General features: G+C 51.5%; 1 protein-coding gene and 1 long non-coding RNA gene across 3 annotated transcripts; one reads left to right on the top strand and one right to left on the bottom strand.

The window, feature by feature from the left end:
* Positions 1-28: 28 nt before the first annotated feature.
* On the bottom strand, positions 29-18,436 carry P4htm (prolyl 4-hydroxylase, transmembrane). Of its 2 annotated transcripts, XM_041677616.1 has the most exons (9): positions 18,041-18,429; positions 17,755-17,836; positions 5,305-5,495; positions 4,400-4,496; positions 3,124-3,286; positions 1,802-1,987; positions 1,181-1,271; positions 891-1,014; positions 29-477 (listed from the first exon to the last, which is right to left on the bottom strand). In XM_041677616.1, the coding sequence occupies exons 1-9, from the start codon at positions 18,392-18,394 to the stop codon at positions 257-259; spliced, it is 1,509 nt and encodes a 502-aa protein (XP_041533550.1). In that variant the 5' UTR covers positions 18,395-18,429; the 3' UTR covers positions 29-256. The 2 variants fall into 2 exon arrangements, 1 of the variants encoding a protein (XP_041533550.1); XR_005976526.1 differs by lacking the exons at positions 29-477; positions 891-1,014; positions 1,181-1,271; positions 1,802-1,987 and adding an exon at positions 3,365-3,468 and having other exon boundaries at positions 3,180-3,286; positions 18,041-18,436.
* On the top strand, positions 17,762-21,403 carry LOC121464572. The gene is made up of 3 exons (XR_005976527.1): positions 17,762-17,922; positions 19,075-19,386; positions 20,502-21,403. It is a non-coding gene; the product is annotated as an uncharacterized LOC121464572 (long non-coding RNA).
* The last annotated feature ends 306 nt before the right edge of the window (positions 21,404-21,709 follow it).

Genomic DNA, 21,709 nt, shown 5'->3' with positions numbered 1-21,709 from the left:
CGCGGTGGGCCTCCCCTCCCCCACTCGGGCGCTTAGCCGGCCTGCCCCTGGCTCGAAGCCCTGTGGATTTATTTGATGGAGCAGCGAGGAGGCTGTACACCAATAAATAACTTGAAATGGAGGAACTGCGCCTTTCATCGCGGCTGCAGACAGGGAGGGTAGGGCAAGATCGGCCAGAATGTGAGTCTGCGGCAGGACAGAAGACCTGCTGGGTCTCTGACGTTGGTCAGCGGGGGACTCGCATCTGGGCCTCGCGTCAGAGCTCCACGCGGGCTTCACTGTAGGCCCTGTCCAAGGCCCACTCGGGCTGGGAGTCGGCGCCATCTTCCCGCGCCAGGCGAGCCATCTCCTGCTGGAACAAAGCTTGCCGTGCCCGGCTGGGGTCCACGTTGATCCAATTGTTGGCGATCCATTTGGTGCCGCGGGTGACCAGGCAGCCCCCATGCAATGAGTAGTCGTCCACTTCACCCACCCAACCTAGAGGAAGAACGTGGCGTGAACAATGGAACAAGTTGGAGGGAACCCTAGGTTGGACCAGCCTGAGCTGTGCAAACACATAATCCCATGAAAGGACTTGGCACCTCACCCACTAAAGCATGGTCAACGCACTGGCCCTCTGAGCCCAGCTTCTCTGTTGCAGAGCCTGTCCATAGCTCTCCCCAGCCTGGGTTGTTGAGAGAATGCCCCTAACCCCAGAGAACTTAGAAAGGCTGGTGCACGAGGAAGATGGGTGGAGATAACCAAAGGGGCAGCACGAGGCCTTCTGTGGCCTAATGAAGTCACTGGTTATGGCAGAAGGCTATTTGAAGGACAGAAACAGCTCTACAGGGCAGCAGACGAGAGAGATCAGGTCCCTCAGGGAAGCCTTTGACCTGGCCATAAGCCCTCACCTTGCCCATCAGGCAGGTAGTTGTACCAAAAGACTGCAGTTCCTTGCTGGGGTTTAACACGAAGGTTCCCTTTGTCACAGTGCCTTCGAGTGTCACGGAGATCCACATCATCCCGAATGAGACTCTGTGGGAAACAGGATGATGGTGTTTTTGGACTGCCTGCCATTGGATGGTCAGGCAGCCAACACTGGAGGGAAAAGTCACACCCCTCATCCCGGGTCTGGAAGGGTGTGTATACACTTGCCCAAGGCCCTGCCAACCCACGGAAGTCACAGCCCATTGGCCCTTACCATTTCATCATAGGTCCTGTTGTCTGCCACAGGGAAGACAGTCTCACCCCCACCAGTGACGTTGTTCAGATAAAACAGCACTGTCATGTAGCTGTAAGGCAGGGGGGGCTACTGAGCGGATCCCCAACCGTGGATATTCCCACTTGTGGGCACGGGGCCACAAGGCCAGGCAGACCCCACAGACCCACTCTTCCTGTGTGGCTAAGGTCACAGGTGTGCTTGGGTAAGTTCTATGACCTTGACCTTGACCTGGCTGGAAAAGGTAAGCTGTGGAAGCAGGAAAAACAGGCAAAGTCTCCTGCAATGGGAAGGGCTGAGCCACTACAGTCACATGACACCCTAACTTGGTGCAGGCAGTGGAGCCAAAATCAGTGTTTCTGGGGCAAGTTACAGTAGCTGTGGGTACCTAGGTCTGTTCTCATTTGAGTAGACACAAGGGCCAGTAGCTTCTACTTCCCTGCTACCTCCACAAACAGTGAAGGAGAGACTCGCGGGGAAAGTAGGGGCTTGACTGATGAGGATGGCCTAGTGTATCCTTGGCCCCATACCAGGCTATTCCTGTATCCTCAAGGTACCCAGTCTGGGAATGGGGATGCCAACCCCCAGGTGGGAGGTACTTGCCGACAGGAGGTCTCGAAGGGCACAGACTCATTGACTACCAGCTTGGTATGGGAACAGATGGTCTCTGGGTACACAGGTCCGCTGTCCACATGGGCATGGTAGTGGCCTCCCTCGCCATATCGAACAACCTGCAGTGGCTCACTGAGCTCCACAATCTCCGGGGAAAGGCGAGTGAGGCGCAGCACCCTGGTAGGCAGCGGGCATTCAGTGAGACGGTCAGCTTAAGGAGCTGACCAGTGTGGATCCTGGGCCAGCCACAAGCTTTATCCCTCTTCACCGCCCCTGGAAGCCCCATAAGCCAGTCTAGACTTGACTTTTACACACAGGAAGACAGAGCTAGGAATGCAGTATAATTGTAGTGTGCTGGCCTAATATGTGCAGGGCCCTGGGTTCAATCCCAGCACCACATAAACTGGATGTGGTGGAGGAGGTGGAAGCAGGAAGGTCAGAAGTTCAAGGTTATCCTTGGCTAGGTAGCAAGTCTGGGATACGTGAGACACCACATGTGCACGCGCAAGCACACACACATGCACACACACAGAGAAGAAAGGGTCTGTGGTGGTGGTGATGAGCTCTTCTACATCCCAAATTGCAGACATAGAGATATCCAATTAATAGAGTAAATAAGATGGCCATTAAGTCAGAGTCTTACCTCTCCTCTCTGGAGTAAACTTGTTCATTCAAAACCTCTGTTTTTATTTTATTTTTCTTCTGCTATTTATTTTTTAGATGGGGTCTGATGTAGCCCAGTGTTTACCTGGAACTTCATAGCCTAGAACAATCTGGAACTCCTAATGCTTCTTCCTCCCCCTCCCAAAATTCTGGGATTGTAGATGTGCATAGCAATGCCTAGTTTCTACACTGCTGTGGTCAAACTTCACTTTGTGTGTGCTAGCGAGGATTGACAGCCAGCTTAGCCTCATCCTTCTGGGCTTTGGGGATAGTTTCAGTCTCCAGTCCAGGGTTTGACTGCACCTGCAGCATCACATGTGTGAGGCACCAGCCCCCCCTCCCCTGCCAAGACTGGGTTTCTCTGTGTAACATCCCTGGCTGTCCTGGAACTCTCTCTGTAGACCAGGCTGGCCTCAGATTTACAGAGATCCGCCTGCCTCTGCCTCCTGGGGTGCTGGGATTAAAGGCGTGCGCGTCAGTTGTTGGCCCACAAGGGCTAATGTGCCTTCATTAGTCGAAATTTTCCAGTGGGTCGAATTCCTATTCTAAGAACTGGAATTTAATTCCACATCACTTCATCAGTTCCATTCTTTTGGTTCTGACGAATGTGTGGAGACCCTGCCCCAGAAAGAACGGTCTCAGGGGCTCACCTCTGACGGATGGCACGCATGACATGGTGCGCACCCTCACCCTGGTGGAGCCAAGTGTGGTGGCTGTTCCTCACCAGCTCATCAGATTCTGCCTTGTGGCTCCTCATGTACTTGTGGAAGTCGCGAAGGTCCATGTTGGTAAACTCCTGCAGACTCAGCACTCCTGCGCAGGGTACGCTCATCAGTGCCTGCCAGGCCCGTGTGGCACAAGCACGGCGGCAGGCAGCACCTCCCTACCTACCCCAAAGGTAGCAGCAGCCCCTGGCCTCAGGCACTGGGGGGCCATGCGCACTTGTCCCCACCTGGACTCGGGTCAGATGAACCTGGTTTCTGTCACATCGGGCCCTGAGGGAAGACCCAGAGAAGTTTGTTTTCTGTTTAAGCCTTGATTTGGTCCCCAGAAGGAAGAAGCCCAACCCTTATTAGAGAGCCCACTTTGCAGGGTCTCCAGAAGTAAGACACTGGAGCTATGTTGAGCTACGATGGCCAGGATGGCCTGAGCTCTGCAGCCTGACCCGTAGGACTGTGAGTGATGCTCCAGCCTATAGAGGGCAAGGAGAGAGACCAGCCTGTGCTGAGTATCCTCCAGCACCTTCCACACTGTGGTGCGAAAGCAGAATTAGTTCCCAGAAGTTCCCTCAAGTCCCATCCTGGGTGGAACCCTGTTGCCAGTCCTTCTTGCTCCAATACCAGCCATCCTAGCAAAGCAATCCTGACCCACCCCCCAGATGAGAACAGACTCCTCTGTTCCTGCCCAACCCACTAAGCTGGGGTACCTCATCCAGGGCTCAGGAAGGGTTGGTGGATTTGCTGTTATTATGATAAGCCAAGGCAGACCCCTTCCATTCTTTGTCCCGACTCCACTAAAGGTGAGCGTGGTGAGCCTGATACCACATTAGAGGGAGTCTAACAGCCCTCCAGCCATAGGAACCTTCCCTCGGGGTTCATAGCCTCTGCCTGCTGCAGCCTAAAGAATCTCCAGCTCCAGAATACAGACTGCAGGCCACCAAGGAGAATGGGGGTGGGGGAGACACGACAGTTTCCTGCTGTCCATCTGCTTCCCAGGGGTTAAAGCAAAGCTGGACCCTCCCTCCTCCCTCTCTTCCTCCCTCCCTCCCTACCTCTCCCTCCCTATCTTCCCCCCCCCCTCTGCCCCACTTTAAAAGCAAGGTGTGGAAGCTGCCTGTTGCAGGGAAAGGGCCCAAGCTTTCCGGGCCATGTTCCTGGGATGAGAGCACAGCTCACAAGCACAGAACTGTGGAAGGTGTGAGCTCACCATCACCATCAGGGTCTGCCTTGATCGCAGCGTACATCTCCTGAATGTTCTCTGGAGTCATCCACCGGCCATTTCCTAGGCGAGTCTGGGCTAGGACCTAAGCATAGGAAGGTCCTTCAGTGTAGGGTTTCCACTAGAAGTAACGGATCACCAAAACAGAGAAGGCACAAATCTTGCTGTAACGCTAAAGACTTCAATGATAGGGGCTGGGTGAGGACACGGGATAACTCGAGGTCTCTGTGCAGAAGTGAGGGTAAGCGGAAGGAAGTCTGTGACGTCTGTGAGGGACGCCAGAAAGGAGGTCCACATGCCTGCGGGCTGTGTTCACTCCCAGACCTGCTGGCATTGTGGCCAGGGAGCACTGTTAACTGCTTGGAGGCAGATGAGAACAGGCCTGCGCCACCCACAGATACTCCAGGTGAGGGTCGGGGGAGGCAAAGGCCTGATTATGAAGGACAGGAAGCAGGAGGACATTCGGCTGGAACCTAACTACCACGACCCTCACTCAGGCAAAGCGGTTCAGTGTGAGAAGTGGACCACACCCCGTCAGAAGTCCTTGTGCGCAGTGTGTGGGGGACTGAGATGCAGGCCGACGGGCACCTCAGAACTTATACTTCGTCATCACCTTTAGACGTGGTAGCAAGGAACCAAGCCCACAGGAGATGCTCTGTTAAAGAGCTCGTGGTACATGCCTCCCCACAAAGGGATTTTCTTGCTGTCCTGAGTCTCTAGGGCAGTAAGAGACTCAGAGGAGAAAGGATAGCCCCTGGGCCTGGGCGTGCCCAAGCAAGCCTGGGGTAGCCTTTGACTGCAGAGGCCAGGGTTAACCTACACCAGTGGTATGGCCACTGGAAAGGTAATGCAGGGTTCTCGCTCCTGTGTGTACTCAGACCCAGGATCCTAACCTCTCGGAGCTGCAGGCGACCATCATGGTTCTGATCCAGCAGCTGGAAAAGGTCCACCTGGCTGAGCTGCATGGTGCTCATTGCCTCCTCATACTCTTCTGTGGGCAGGATCTGGCTTCGTTGTAAGCCCTTCATCTGTGCCAGGTGGATGATGAGCCGACACTCCTCATCACTCAGGAAGCCCGGGATTTCTGCCGGAAGGGGAGGTGGGTAATCTGATGACTGAGTTGGACAAGTACTTTCCCCCCACAAGATTCTTGGGTATTTTCTGTACCTTGATGGCCATCAGAGCTGGGGGACCTTACATATCCATTTACACACACACACACACACACACACACACACACACACACATGACTTTTGTTGTTTTTGAGAACAGGTTCTTACTGTATAGTCTTGGCTGGCTTGGAATTTGCTCTGTAGACCAGGCTGGCCTCAAACTCACAGACATCTGCCTGCCTCTGCCTCCAGAGTGCGGGGATTAAGGGTTTGTGCACCTATATGCTAAGGTTGAGTTGTTCTGCAAGGTTTTTCGTGTTTTTTCAAGGGGGGTGGGGAGATTCATGGCAGTGAGCGAAAGCCACCAGATGAATTTAATGGCAGAGGGTGGGCCTCTTTTTAAAAAACAAAAGCAAACCAACCAAACAAAAAACAAGGGGCTGGAGATATGGCTCAGTGGTTAAGAGCACTGGCTGCTCTTCCAGAGGTCCTGAGTTCAATTCCCAGCAACCACATGGTGGCTCACAACCATCTGTAATGAGATCTGGCGCCCTCTTCTGGCCTGCAGGCATACATGGAGGCAGAATGTCGTGTATACATAGCAAATAAATAAATGAAAAAAAAACCCATAAATTTACCGTAGGCTAGGGATATCTCAAATGGTAGCACTTCTAGCTATCTTCAAGTCCTTTGGTTTTTTGGTGGCCAACATGACCACAACAACTGAGGTGGTGGCGTGTGTGGGTGGGGGCCCTGCCAGCCCGTTTCCAGGCAGCGACCAGGGCCAGGTGCCACAGGCATCTCTATCTTGGTTTTGTCTATTCTTGGTGTGCTGGCTGATTTCAATCCCGTCCCTATTTTTTGGCGTGGCATCATAGCAGGTCCCATATTTTACCAAACGTCTCATTGTTCTCAGTGTGGTAGCTGCCGCGTTCCTGTTGTCTGGACTTGAGCCCAGACAGCTTTTTTGTTGTTGTGGCTATTGTTTCAGATCGTGTCTTAGGGTACAGGGTGATCTCGAACTTGCTCTGTGCCAAGGAAGCCCTTGAACTCCTGATCCTGCTGCCTTGACCTCTTCAGTGCTAGGATTACAGGTGTGTATCACCATACTTGGCTTCTTCCCAGGTGTATGTATGGAGGGAGGTTGGGTTTTTGAGACATGATCACACTGTATAGCCCTAGCTGGTTTGGAACTTGCTATGTAGACCAAGATGGGCTCAAACTCATAGATATCTGCCTGCGCGTCTCTCGAGTGCTGGGACTAAAGGCGTGTGCCACCACACCCAGCTGGATTTATATCTTTTTTTTTTTTTTTTTTTTGGTTTTTTCGAGTCAGGGTTTCTCTGTGGTTTTGGAGCCTGTCCTGGAACTAGCTCTTGTAGACCAGGCTGGTCTCGAACTCACAGAGATCCGCCTGCCTCTGCCTCCCGAGTGCTGGGATTAAAGGCGTGCGCCACCACCGCCCGGCTCTGGATTTATATCTTATATGTCAGAGAGACAGTGGCTCGTTCTTGCTTGTTTTCCTTTCAGTATTGTTCAATCCAATCCTTGAGGGCAGTGGTTCTCAATCCTGCTAACGCTGCGACCCTTTCATACAGTTCCCCATGTAGTGGTGACCCCCAGCCAGAAAGTCATTTTTGTTTCTGCTTTATAACTGTAATTTTGCTACCGTTATGAATAATAATACAAATATCTACTATTTATGGTGGTTGTTAAGGGGTCATGATTCACAGGTTGAGAACCGCTTTAAGTAGCTCCAAGGGCCTTCCCCTTGTTCTCCTGCAGAAGTGGTTGTGTCTGTATGCCAAAGGCTGAGTTAGTTACCCAATACGGGGAAGTCAGCGGGAATCACCTAGCAGGCTCCAGTCCTCCATGCCTCAAGTAAAGACTATTAGCCCAGGACTCTGCTCTGTGGCTACCTGTCACATACGAACCAAGCTGGAAGATGGTCAGAAGGAGCTAGACCCTGAGCCTCAAGCGTGGACAACCCACATGGCACAGCCCAGGTGCTCCCATGGCAGAAGCCCAAGTCCTTTTAGCTTAAGAAAAGAATTCCTTGAGAGACAAGAAGCCAGCAGAGAAAAGGCCGCCGTTTCTCCCAGTCATCTGCGAGCCTGGCAGAGTAGCACAGCCAAGAAGGAAGCTGGCCCTGCAGCAGGATGGGAGCCATGTTCACTAGTGACCACAGCTGAGCGCACTCTGCCAATGGTGCTCAGGTGCACTCAGCATTCCGGGCAGCTCTTGAATCTCTCGGCTCATGTTAGAAGCCAGGCCATTACCTCTCCAGCACTTGAAGAACAGTGCTCTGCCCAGGGCCACACAGATGTTATACTCAGAACCAGATGGGCAATCAGTCAGCTTTCAAGGGCAGGTGTTGGGACCTCAGCTGTAGCACTGCAGACAGAACAGGACAAAGTCGTCCCCCCCACACACCTGCAGGACTCTAGAAAGGGAGGCAGCAGACCTTGGGAGGCAGACAGTACTGCTAAACAATGGAATAGGCCCAATTGCTCATCAATTATCACCTATTGGTTGCTAAGACAGAGAACGTAATAGAAAAGGAAAAAAGGGCCTGAAGTAGAAAACACAGACCCAGATTTTCTTTATTAGGCACCAGGAATCTGCAAGCCAACCAGTGGAGCCAATTCTAGCCCCTACCCCTTGTTGATGAAGTCCTAGATTTGATCCCAGTACCATATAAAACTGGGTGCAGTGGCACACACACACACCTGCAATCCCAGCACTTGGGAGGTGGAGGAGGATTCGAAGTTCAAGGTCACCTTCCCCCCCCCCCCCCCCCCCCCCCCGAGACAGGGTTTCTCTCTGGTTTTGGAGCCTGTCCTGGAACTAGCTCTTGCTGGTCTCGAACTCACAGAGATCCGCCTGCCTCTGCCTCCCAAGTGCTGGGATTAAAGGCGTGCGCCACCACCGCCCGGCTCAAGGTCACCTTTTGCCACTTAGCAAGTTCAAGGCCAGCCTGAGCTGCCTGAGAACTTGGCTCGGCTCAGGCAAAACAGAACGAGCAAACAGCTAAGTCGGTACGGTGGGTTAAAATTAGGCAGGTGCAGGCATCTGGGTGCTTTGCAAATACCCTCAGGACTTTCTGGGTGGGCACAGCCCTTAACCTCAGCCAGGCAGTGGTGGCACACTGTCTCTGCCTCCCGAGTGCTGGGATTAAAGGTGTGCACCACCACTGCCCAGCTGAAGGTTTGTTTTTGTTAGTGTTCCTAGCAGAGGGAAGTAAGCACCCTGGGACAGATGGCATAGGTCAGAGGCCAGTGATGCTGAACCTGTGGGGTTTGGGTTCTTGGTCCATAACCACAAACTACCAGGTCTCCTTTCCACTGGAAATGCAGAAGCTCCGTCTGCCCAAGGGATGCTGGCAAGAGATGAAGCCAAAGGTCACAAAGCTGATTGTTCTACCCCAGCCTAACTTTGCCTCTGAACAGCATTTCCTCAGCTCCCTTTGGGCAGAGAAAGCCCCACCCAGGGCTGGAGCTCTGAACTGTCAGGAGAGGTGAGAATGGATTCTTTCAGAACTCAGAGGCAAGCAGGCTGTATGCTGCGCCCGCTCCTTCCCTGGCTGCAGTGTCCAAAGGGCTTTCGGGGAGGGAAGGAAGGAGGGGGAAGGAGTACTGCAGGCCCCATCCACCCAGGATATAGGGCCCTCCCTCAGCCCTCTCTGCGTGAGAGATGACTAAGAAGCTGGTGGGGGAGGTGCACTGGAAAGCTGGAAAGAAGCCGGGGTTAAGAGAGAAGAGGCAGGAGATGAGGGGGGAAGGGCTGAGGTATGAGATGTGGCCCAAGCAGAAAGCCAGACTGCAGAGCTGTTGCTAGGTGACCAGAGTGCTGTTGCCTAGCAACCAGAGAGTATTCCTTGCTACAAGGCAGTGCCTAGAGCATGAGAGGCTCCTCTTGATCACCCTGTTTCTCCCACACCACAGGGTCCTTGCCACGTTGCCTCCAGTGACAGGTCTTTAGCCTACTGTGGCTTCTCCTGACCAGTTATCTTGCATAGAGACTTCTCTGTGGGGCTACAGTCCTTGTCAGCACAGGTCAAGGGCTCCCACCCACAGCATCCTCGTCTCCACTATACTCAATGCCACGCTCAAACCACACCTCTCAAATCAGTCCTGAAGGGATCAAGAAAACTAGACGCAGGTTGGAGAGACCCCGACAGCAGGCAACAGTCTCGAGGCAAAGGGCACAGAGGTGGGAGTTGGGCAGCAGGACTTGCATCTCACACAACCACGCCCCCCCGCCTCTTGTAGTGCATAGTTGTAGGGTCTCTGACTTGCAGGCTCATTCAGGGGGTCCTGGACATGTTGTATATCAGTGACCTTGGAGAGTTCTGAGAGTGTGGCACCCTTTACAGGTCGTACGTGTGTGAGAGAGGCAGGGGGTATGTATTGTGTAAGGGTCGATGTGTATGAATATGGAGGTCAGGGGATAGAGGACAAATCCAGGCGTTTGTCTCGGCCTTCTGCCTTGTCTTTCTTAGCTCTTCACCACTGCATAAACAACAGGCCAGAGGTCCTGCAGGTTTCCAGAATTCTCTTGTTTCCACCCCTTATCTTGTCATAGAAATACTGAAATTACAGGTGTGTCCTATTGTGCCCAGCTTTTTTTTTTTTTTTTTTTTTTTTTTGTTCTTTTTCGAGACAGGGTTTCTCTGTGGTTTTGGAGTCTGTCCTAGAATTAGCTCTTGTAGACCAGGCTGGTCTCGAACTCACAGAGATCCACCTGCCTCTGCCTCCCAAGTGCTGGGATTAAAGGCGTGCGCCACCACCGCCTGGCTGTGCCCAGCTTTTACGTGGGTTCCATGAACGTGTGTGGCAAGCACTTTCCTACGGAGCCATCTCTCCTCGCCCTTCACATCTAACACACATGTGTGTGAGCAAGGACACACATGAGAGGAACACCCGGGCTCTATGCCCAATTAGAACAAAAATAAATAAATTTCTTTACAGTCAGGCTAGAACATCAACAGAAACAAACAATAATAAGAAGCCGGGAGGGGTGGTGGATGCCTGCCAAGCCAGCACTTGAAATATAAAGGCAGGAGGATCAGGAGTTCAAAGTCATCCTTGGCTGCATAGAGAGTTTCTGGGCTTCATGAGATCCTCAAGAAAAAATTCTGTAAGGACAATGGTATCCCTAGGAGCCTGATGCCAAGGGCAGAGCATCAGACAGAAGGGTCTTAACTAGTTAAATGGAGGGTTGGGGTGCGGGGGACAAGGATGGACACTAGAGACCCACCCAGGTTGTCACTTAGTTCCAGGATCTATTCTGCAGACCAGGGCAGACTGGGACAACATATAACCTCTGGGAGAGAGCCCTATGATCTGGACTCAAGACTAGAATTGTTGGATGTGGATTCTTTGCCCTTACCAGAGTTGGTGTTAACAATGAGACATTGATGGGGGCCTAGGGAGATGGCTCAATGGTTAAAAGCATTGCTCTGCCAGAGGACCCAAGTTCAGTTCCTAGAACCTGTAAGGTAGCTAACAACTGTCTGTAACACTAGTTCCAAGGAATCCAAAGCTCACATACAGACGTACATGCAAGAAAAAGATCAATGTAAATAAAAATAAATATAAAGAAAGAAACAAACGAATGAAAAAAAAAAAAAAAAAAAAACAATGTGACATTGCTGCACCTGGATGTCCTGGAGTAGGCCAGCTCCTCCAGGACCATACACAGGAAGTGTTGGCTGGAAGGTGCAGGGGGCCACCTGTTGGTAACCACAGCTCATGCCATCAAACTGCAGCTAGCCATTCACCGGCAGCACAGCCACCAGCGCCAAGAACAGGGGTTAGAAATTCTACAAGGACAGGCATTCAGAAGAATGGGGCAGGAAAACCCTCAGTTTTGAAAAGAATGTTATTGCTGGGTGGTGGCGATGCACGCCTTTAATCCCAGCACTCAAGAGGCAGACATAGGAGAAGCTTTGTGAGATTGAGACCAGCCTGGTCTACAAGAGCTAGTTCCAGGACAGGCTCCAAAGCTACAGAGAAACCCTATCTCAAAAACAAAACAAAACAAAAAGAGCTAGTTTCAGTACAGCTAAGGCTGTTACACAGAGAAACCCTGTCTCAAAAGAAAGAAAGAAAAGAAAAAGAAAGATAATGTTATTTAGTTCACGCGCATGACTGGTGTCTGCTGAAGAAGGTGTCAGATCCCCTGGCCCTGGAATTATAGATGGTTGTGCGCTGCATTAAACCCGGGTCCTCTGGAAGAGTAGCAAGTGATCTTAACCACCTATGACATCTCTCTAGCTCCAAAGGTGATGAATCTGAGGGTAGGCTGGTTACAGGGGAAGATGCCATCTCCAAAGAAAGAAAAAAGAGCTGGGGAGATGGCTCAGTTAGTGAGGCCTTGCCTTTCATGCATGGGGAACTGAATTAAATTTGTTTGTTTGCTTGTTTGTTTTGAGACAGTAAGACCCTGTCTGGCATACCTCAGGCCAGTCTGGAACTCACAGAGATCTACCTGCCTCTGCTTTCAAACTGTTGGGGTTAAAGGCTTGCAAAGCACACACAGCTTAGAGGACCTGAGTTGGGATCTCCAGCACCCCAGTTACAGGCTAGGCAAGGAGGACCTGAGCTGCCCACCAGCCTCATTAGTGAGTTACAGGCTTGGTGAGACGGCTCAGTGGGTAAAACACTCAGTCCCTGGAATCCATGCTGGGAGGAGAGAAGTGACTCCAGAAAGCTGGCTTCTGATCTCCACAGGTATGTTCTGGCATGCGTGCCTGCATTCATGTTCATACACACATACAATAATAAAAATTGACTATAGTGCTGACCTCTGCATACATGTGTGCATGTACACAAACACACACATATACATTGCAGATGTGGTGGGTCATACCTGAAATCCCAGCTTTAAAAGGGAAAAGCAAGAGGAATGTCATGAGTTCTGGGGCAGCCTAAGTTACAGTCTATGTTAAAAAAAAAAATTCCCACTGGGCGGCAGTGGTGCATACCTTTAATTCCAGCACTTGGGAGGCAGCGGCAGGCAGATCTCTGCGAGTTTGAGGCCAGCCTGGTCTACAAGAGCTAGTTCCAGGACAGGCTCCAAAGCTACAGAGAAACCCTGTCTTGGAAAAAAAAAAATCCCAGGGCTGAGGAGATAGATAGATGGATGGCTTAGTGGTTAAGAGCACTTGCTGCTCTTCCAGAGGACCAAGGTTCACTTCCCAGCACAACTGCCTGCAACTCCAGTTCCAGGGAATCTGACACCTTCACACCACACACATAAAATAAAGTTAAAACTAAAAAAAAAAAAAGTGTTTTAAAAAATATATCTAAAAAAAAAAATCAGTCCCACTTCAAAAAGTCAAGCAGGAAAGCAGTATCCCTAAGAGGGTGCCAGTCACTCAGAACAGTTCATTCTCAGCAGGGCCTGATGGCGTATGCCTTTAATTCCAGAACTCTAGAGACAGAGGCATGAGAATCTCTGAGTTCAAAGCCAGCCTGGTTTACATAACAAGCTCTAGTATGGCCAGAATGCTCCTGTCTCAAAATAACATCAAAGGCCGGGCGGTGGTGGCGCATGCCTTTAATCCCAGCACTCGGGAGGCAGAGGCAGGCGGATCTCTGTGAGTTCGAGACCAGCCTGGTCTACAAGAGCTAGTTCCAGGACAGGCTCCAAAACCACAGAGAAACCCTGTCTCGAAAAAGCAGAAAAAGAAAAAAGAAAAAAAAAATAACATCAAAGGTTAGGTTTACTTCTCAACTCAGGGCAGCTGACCGCCAATGCTCCAGACCTTTTGGAAACATTGACTCCAGCTACGGAGATGCTTTCCAAATGCTTAGACTAGGCCTTCCGTCACCTCAGACTAGGCCTTCCGTCACCTCAGACTAGGCCTTCCGTCACCTCAGACTAGGCCTTCCGTCACCTCAGACTAGGCCTTCCGTCACCTCAGACTAGGCCTTCCGTCACCTCAGACTAGGCCTTCCGTCACCTCAGACTAGGCCTTCCGTCACCTCAGACTAGGCCTTCGGTCACCTCAGACTAGGCCTTCCGTCACCTTAGACTAGGCCTTCCGTCACCTTAGACTAGGCCTTCGGCCTTCCGTCACCTTAGACTAGGCCTTCCATCACCTTGCTCTCACTTCCCAAGTGTCTCTATGAACAAGGACAGGAAAAGGAAGTGTTCCCTAAAGAGAGACAGGACATGGACAGGCAGGCCTGTTACTCCTGAACTTGGGAGGAAGAGGCAGGAGGGATCCTGAGTTTGGGGCCAACCTGGACGACACAACAAGTTCTAAGTCCATGACTGGGCTATGCATCAGGAGTAGCTAGGTATAAACAAAAGCAGGATGAAAAGTGAGACTAGCCCAGGCGATGGTGGCACACTGTTGTGCTTTCCTGTCGCTTTAAGGGACAAGCCACGCCCACTCCATTACCTCTGACCTGCCCGCTGCCATCTTGGGCCCTTCCTTTTCTGCTTCCTTGACGTGCGTGCTTTTTATTATAAGGAAGACCTGGGAATGTTATGGTTTTGGTCCCTTTAAGAGACAAGCCACACACATTCTCCTCCCGATCCGGGCCTGAGCTCATTCTCTTTTCCATCTTCCTCTCGGAGAGGCAGCTTCTGCTTCTGTCTCCCCACTTCTCTGCTTCCCCCTTCTGTCTCTTTCTCCTCTTTCTCTCTCTCTCTCTCTCTCTCTCTCTCTCTCTCCCTCTCTCTCTCTCTCTCCCTCTCTCTCTGTCCCCCGCTTCACCCTTCCTCCTCCATAACCTCCTGAATAAACATTCAACCTCACCCTGCATGTCGTGTCTATCCATGTTTCTGTCTTCTGCCCGCCCGCCATGTGTCTCCCTGCCTGGAACCAGCCATTGCTCTGGGACCAGCAGCCGTCTCTGCCTGGGGCCCACTGCCTGCTGCCACATGGCCCGCCACCACTGCTCTGGGACCAGCAGCCGTCTCTGCCTGGGACTGGCTGCTCCCAGAGCCCGCTGCCTGCCACCACATGGCCCGCTACCACCATTTGGGACCTACAGCATTTCTGCTGCCTACTGCCGCGGGGATCTTGAAGCATTTTTAAAAAAGAATAACAACACACCTTTAATCCCAGTAGTGGGGAGGCAGAGGCAGGCAGATCTCAGTGAGTTTGAGGCCATCCTGGTCTATAGAATGAGTGCCAGGACAGCCAGGACTGTTACACAGAGAAACTGTGTCGCAAAGAGAGAGACTGAAGGCTGTGTGACTCTTCTCTGTACCGACAGGTTTTCCTCCCAAGGAGATGGAGGCACAGGTTGGGAGCTGGAGTAGCAGGAGCAGAGGGGACAGAGCTCACAGCAGGCCTGGTCTCCTCAGCTCTGCCAGCCTCTTGAAGATGACACTGGACATCAGGACAATGGCCAGGTAAGTACAGAAGACAGGCACAGACCGATCCTTCCTGAGAATTCTGGAACTGCTTTGGACCACTCTCCCTTTTCCAAAACTACATTTCTTTTTGTCTTGAAACAGGGTTTTTGTTGTTGTTTTTTCCCAGACAGGGTTTCTCTAGGTAGCCTAGTCTGGCCTTGAACTCAGAGATCCAACTGCCTCTGCCACCACTGCCTGGCATTGAAACAGAGTCTTATGTAGCCCAGTGTGATACTTTGAGTTAGAATGGCTCTATAGGGCCGGGCGGTGGTGGCGCACGCCTTTAATCCCAGCACTCGGGAGGCAGAGGCAGGCAGATCTCTGTGAGTTCGAGACCAGCCTGGTCTACAAGAGTGAGTTCCAGGACAGGCTCCAAAACCAGAGAGAAACCCTGTCTCGAAAAACCAAAAAAAAAAAAACAAAAAAAAACAAAAGAATGGCTCTATAGGATCCTGTTTGAATTCTTGTTTCCCCAGTTGGTAGAACTGTTTGGAAAGGATTAGGAGGTGTGGCTTGTTGAAGGTGTGTCGCTGGGGTGGGCTTTGAGGTTTCAAATCCAGGCTGATTTCCAGTTAGCTCTCTGCCTTGAGCTTGTGGGTCAGTTGTCACCTCCAGCTACTGCTCTATCACCATGCCATGCCTGCCTGCTGCCACGGTCCCCACCACAGTGGTCATGGGCTCACTCGCTGAAACAGTAAGCCCTGATAGACTCCTCCTGTTGTCTGTTGCCTTGGTCATGGAGTCTCTTCACAGTAAAAGTAACTAAGACACCAAAGTTGGCTTTGAGCTACTGATCCTCTTATATCCACCTCCCAAGAGCCAGGATTAGCATCCCCAGCTGTAAGGGGGCTTCTGTACAATCTACTCACCAAGCTCCAGGGCTTTCATGGTAAAACATGAGCTATCTACCACCAAACCAACCAGCGAGCAACTAAGTATCTCAGGGAAATGAGGACTCATACAGGGAGTTTATACTATCCCTGTCTGAGCTCCCCACTCCCAACCCCTCATTTCAGCCATATGTAGCCCAGGCTGGCCTCAAGCTTGCTAAGGCTACCCTTGAATTTCTGATCCTCTTTCCTCTGCCTCCAGAGTGCTGGGATGACAGGCCTGCATTGCTACTACCCCTGGTTGTATTGTGTTTGGTGCTTGGGATTGAACTCAGGGCTTCCTGTAAGATAGACAGGCTAGGATGCTACCAACTGGGCTGCATCCCTTCCCCACCCCACGCTTTCTCAGAGCTCAAGTTCCAAGATATATATGTATATATGTATATATTTGTATGTATGTATACACACACACACACACACATATATATATATATTATATATATATATATTTTTTTTTTCCCCAAAAAACTGTGTAGTCCAGGCTGGCCTGGAACTCACTCTGTAGACCAGGCTGGCCTGGAACTCACTCTGTAGACCAGGCTGGCCTGGAACTCACTCTGTAGACCAGGCTGGCCTGGAACTCAAAGGTCCGCCTGCCTCTGTCTCCCCCAGGGCTGGGATTAAAGGAACCCACACAACTTCTAGTGTCTCTTCTTTTGTCCTGGTGTTGTTCAGGAGTCCATAGCAAGGCACATTGCTAAGTCCCTTAGCTGTGTCCTTTGAAAGCCTCAACAGATACTGGGACCCATTTTGACAACCTCACCAGGGAAGTTGGCTGCCCTCACATTTCTCCTGTTTCTGCTAATTTACTCTCGGGGACTTCAAATCTGGGTCTTTAATTAATCTTCTTTATAGGACAAGCTGCAAGGGAAGAGGACTCCGGCCTGTGATTTCACCTACGCTAACTTAAGCTTGAATGAGATGCACGCAGGCTTGGCGGATAAGGAAAGGAAGCCCAGCCCAACGGTCTGTTCACAGGCCTGGATCTCCCTTCTGTGATAGCCCGCAGGCTGGCTCTTATCTGTCCTGCAAGTCCCTGCTCAATCACTTCTCCCGGGAGGCCCACTTGTTACTCTGAGAAGAGTTTCAGCCCAGGAAAGTCTGTCTCTGCTCCAGTCACTACCCGAGCACCACCTCCTGTCCAGTTAACGGTTTATCCTGCGCCCTCCTCGTGCTAATGCCAGTTTCAGAAGAGCTGTTTCTACTGGCCTGCAGCAAGACCTTACATGGCCTTCAATGTTACTCAACAGTATTGATAACAACAGTTCACGCGTGTACAGCCCTTGTCACAACGGCACACACGTGACATTGCTATTTATAGTGCCTCTCCATCACACCAAAGCCTGTTGTCTATTAAGAACTCAGAAAGCAGGAGTTGTGTGTGATACAGCTACCCAGGGGCACCCTGAAGAGCTCTGCTTGGGAAGTGGGAAAGACAAGAATCCTAAGAATCTCAAATACTGGAAGCAAGAAGCTGGGCTTCTGCCACGTGGGAAAGGGGATGGATGGAGGGTATCAGTTTATTCTCATCAGACCACAGCTTTAGCCATGATCCCCTGCCACAGCTCCCCCGAGGCCCCCAGGTCAGCTGGCACCTGGTTATCAGCCTCTTACCCTGCCCCGATTTTCTGGAATGTGACAGATTAGTAGCACAGACCGTCCAAAGATAATTCCAATAAACTGTTTGGACACTTGTCTCAGGGTCATGCTGCCTAGCCTGTAAGGGAAGCATCTGCTGAGGGGATCGTGGTGCTGGGAGGGGAGTGTGGAAAAGGCACTTCTGTCCTCCTGCTGTGGAGATGGGAGCTCTACTTTAGTAAGCCTCTGGATGCAGAAAGCACTTCCACAAAGCAGCCATGTTCGAAATGTTCAAAATAGAAAACACGTGGTCAAAAAAAAAAAAAAAGCCTCAGGGCAGACACTACAGCCCCAGGCCCCTTCCCGAAGTGCCCTGCGGACTTACCAAAAAGCAACGGCTTGAGGCTGAGGGTTCGGATGAAGTGATCCCTGCCTGCGACCAGCTGGACTTTCCGCTCATACCCCACCTAAAGCAAAAGTACACAGAGGGCAGCTGGTGTGCCAGGCCGCACTGCTCAAGAAAAGTCCCGTGTCAGGGCGCGACAGTGGGAAAGTAAGTAGGCGCGTGCGTGATCCGCACACAGTGATGTAGGGAGCAGCGTGGGGGCCCCGTCCGGCTTGGCTAGGCAGTGCCTGGAGCGCAGCGCAGTGCGGGGAGAAGGTGTTCTTACCTTGATGCCCTCCAGCCGAGTGAGGGGACCCAAGGTGGGCACTGACTGTGGGCTCTCCTCTTGGTGCTGGGGTCTGGGATCTGTGCTCTCATCCCCGTTGCTGTAGTGAACGAAGAGCAGCAGCGCCAGTACGTTGCCAAGGTACAGGTGCACGAACACCATCAGCACCAAGAAGTAGGCGCGGGAGCAGATGCCCCGTGGCTTGCACAGTGGCCGCACCGGTGCCTCTTCGCCATCGCCTGGTCGGGTCGCTGGCACGGAAGGGCGATGCTCTGGCGGCAGTGGCCACTGCGGATCTGAGGCCTCTTCGACTGTCTCAGCCTCAGGCCGCTGCACGGCTGCCGCCGCCGCCATGGCGCCCAGGTCGCGCGCGCGCCCAGGGGAGGGGCCGCGGGGGTGCTCGCGCTGCGCAGTCGCCGGGACCAGGACGGCGTAGTCAGCGCGCACCGCGGTCACTAGAAGAGCGAGCTTCGGGATGCTGCGCCTGCACGCAGCTGCGCCCGTAGGTCCACTCTGAGATCCAGGGACCTCGATGGCACCGGGGTTGTCGCTTCCCGAGCTGCACCACTCCCCATCGCCGAAAGACACCTCACACAAGTGGAGGCATACAAAGAGTGCACCGTTAGGGCATACTCCATTGCTATGAGTAGTTTCTTGGTTCCCACTTTCCAGAAAAGTATAGCCGGCATTTTCTCGCTCCTGGGAGAGGGAGTCGGGAGTGGCAGGAACGGCGGGCCGCGCTTTGAGTTAATGTGCTGCTGAGGCAATGACTGTGCACCTGATGATTAGGTTGCAGAGCATGACTGTTTTAATTAAACATTTTCTGTATATGTGAGTGACTGCATATGTGCATGTGCACTCCACGCGTGCCTGTGTTTGCAGAGGACAGAAGGGGAGTTGGAGCCGGGGTCACGGACATTTGTGGGTCGCCGTGTGTGTACCAGGAACAGTAAGTGCTTTAAGTGTTCTTAACCAGCTATCCCTCCAGCTTCCGTGTTTTGTTTCGTTTTTCTTTTTCTTTTAAACGAAACAAGACAGGGTCTCATATAGGTCAAGCTGGCATATCAAACTCGCAAGGAGCTAAGAGTGACCTGATTCTCCTGCATCCACCTCTCAATTGCTGGAGTTACCAAGCAGACATCACCAGATCCCTGCAGTTCCCATGACCAAGATATTCTTGAAGGCCCTGCTGGGGTCAGACTGGATCACCAAAGGAAGCCCTGCAAGTCACGCTTTAGGAAGAAACTGCCAGCTGTGCAGCACTGTGCAGCTGTTGAGACCCAGACTAGGACTGTCAGAGAACTTTCGGGAAGAATCCTGGAAACAGAAAGACGGGGCTCCGCCGGGTTTGTGTTAACACTCGCCTCGAATTTATTGGGTGGAAAGAGAAAGGAAGATAGTGCTTTCCCCTAATAGGGACACCCTGGCCTCAGAAGAAAATGGAACTCGGATTATAAAAGCAGCAGCCAAGGCATTTCTGAACTCTGCTTTTCTAGACTGGGTTACCCTCGGGAGATATCCACACCCTAGGGCAGCTGACCATCCACTCCCCAATGCAATAAAGAACTAGTAAGGTTGTACTTTCTGGTCCTAGACAGGATGGGTCACTTCCAGCATTTTACAAAGGCAGGTTTCATCAGTGCCCTAAATGCCAGAGTTTACCAATCAAAGTCTAGTCAATCTCAGACGACTTGGTTCATCTTCCTAGCTCACAAGAGGATGGATTCTGGGTTTTTCCGGGTCAGAAGGGAACAGGCAGCAATGAGAATGATGATTTAGCCAAAGCATGTTGGTGTTGAGACACTACAGGAGGTATTAAAGCTTCCTTAGAAGAGGAATCAGCTTCTGATGGCCTCAATTCCAAATAGCCTTGCAGAAGTCCTTTCATTGCTACACAAAAGCGAGTTCCAGGAGCTACACAGAACAAACAAGCCAGGGGTACATAGAGAAATCCACACCCCGGCCCCAAGAAAAGTCTTTTAGCAAGTCATTTTTTTTACAGGTTTCTCTGTAGCTTTGAAGCCTGTCCTGGGAACTAGCTCTTGTAGACCAGGCTGACCTTGGACTCACAAAGATCTGCTGATTTAGGAGTTGTTGAGGAAACCATTCCAGGTTTGCCAGGAATGTCTTAGGACTGTCATGCTAAGGCTCTGAAATTCCCAAGATTCCTTGAAGGCCTAAATAGCCAGCACTCCAGAATAAATGCCGGGTGTAATGGGTCTCCTAATTTACTACAAAAGCAGGGATGTTATGGTAACAGTCACCACGTGTTCCATTTTCATGTGAAGTGGCAGCAGAAATCTCTGGTGACTTGCCTGACCCTACACAAAAGCAGAGGCAATTAGGACATAGCCTCTTTCCCCCAGAATTTACTTTTTAATGTGTGTGCATGTGTATACAGTGCTTTAAGATTGATTCTAACGCCTTCCTCCACTGTTCTGCCCTGTATTCACTGAAACAGGCTCTCACCGGAAGCGAGCTCACCAGTTCAGCAGTCTGGCCAGCTTTGAGGATACCATCTCCCACCTGTCTGTGCTGGGATTACAGGCAGGCTGTAAGGCCTGCTCTGCATTTATTTATGTGCTGCAGACCTCAAGCTTGGGAGGAAATCACTGAACCATCTCCCCAGCTGCCTAAAATTCATCCATAAAGGAGTGTAACTGCTGCTACAACGTTTTATCTCAGTATCTGGGCATGGAGGTCCACATCTGTTATCTCGGTACTGAGGAGGTGAAAACAGGCGGTGTGGGGGGTCCACATCTGTCATCTCGGTACTGAGGTGAAAACAGGCAGCGTGGGGGGTCCACATCTGTCATCTCGGTACTGAGGTGAAAACAGGCAGCGTGGGGGGTCCACATCTGTAATCTAGGTACTGGGGAGGTAAAAGCAGGCGGCATGGAGGGTCCACATCTGTAATCTAGGTACTGGGGAGGTAAAAGCAGGCGGCGTGGGGGGTCCACATTTGTAATCTAGGTACTGGGGAGGTAAAAGCAGGCGGCGTGGGGGTCCACATCTGCAATCTAGGTACTCGGGAGGTGAAAGCAGGTGGCCTGTCTACTGCATGGCAAGATCCTGTCTCAGTTTATGGCTTAAACAGACAAGTCTCTACTGTTAATTTAGGAATATTCACATCTCTTAGTTGGGTGTGGTAGAACATGCCTGTAATCTCAGAGCCAACAACTCCAAGTTCAAGGCCTGGTCTACATAGGGAGTTCCAGGTTTCCCTTACTGTAATTGTCTTCAAATTATGCTACACTAGTCTGAAATGCCCCCCCCACCTCCCAAGACAGGGTTTTTTTTCTGTGTAGCTTTGGCACTTGTCCTGGAACTCGCTCTAGCCTTGAACTCAGAGATCTGCTTGCTTCTGCCTCCTGAGGTCTTCTGTGTAGCTTTGGCACTTGTCCTGGAACTCGCTCTAGCCTTGAACTCAGAGATCTGCTTGCTTCTGCCTCCTGAGGGCTGTGATTAAAGATGTGCACCACAACCCAGCCTCATTTCGTTTTTTAAAAATAACTTACTTATTTTATGTGCATTGGTTTTTTGGCTGCATGTATATTTGCGTGAGGGTATCAGATCTTGGAGTTACAGACAGTCGTGAGCTGCCATGTAGGTGCTGGGAATTAAACCTGGGTCCTCTGGAAGAGCAGTCAGCGCTCTTTACTGAGCCAT

Source organism: Microtus oregoni, unplaced genomic scaffold, assembly GCF_018167655.1.
Source record: "Microtus oregoni isolate MIOR12 unplaced genomic scaffold, Mior012 000028F_ref0000031, whole genome shotgun sequence".
In the NCBI taxonomy this organism is placed as follows: domain Eukaryota; kingdom Metazoa; phylum Chordata; class Mammalia; order Rodentia; family Cricetidae; genus Microtus; species Microtus oregoni.
Note: the sequence above shows the minus strand (reverse complement) of the source record. Positions and strands in the feature narration are given on the sequence as shown.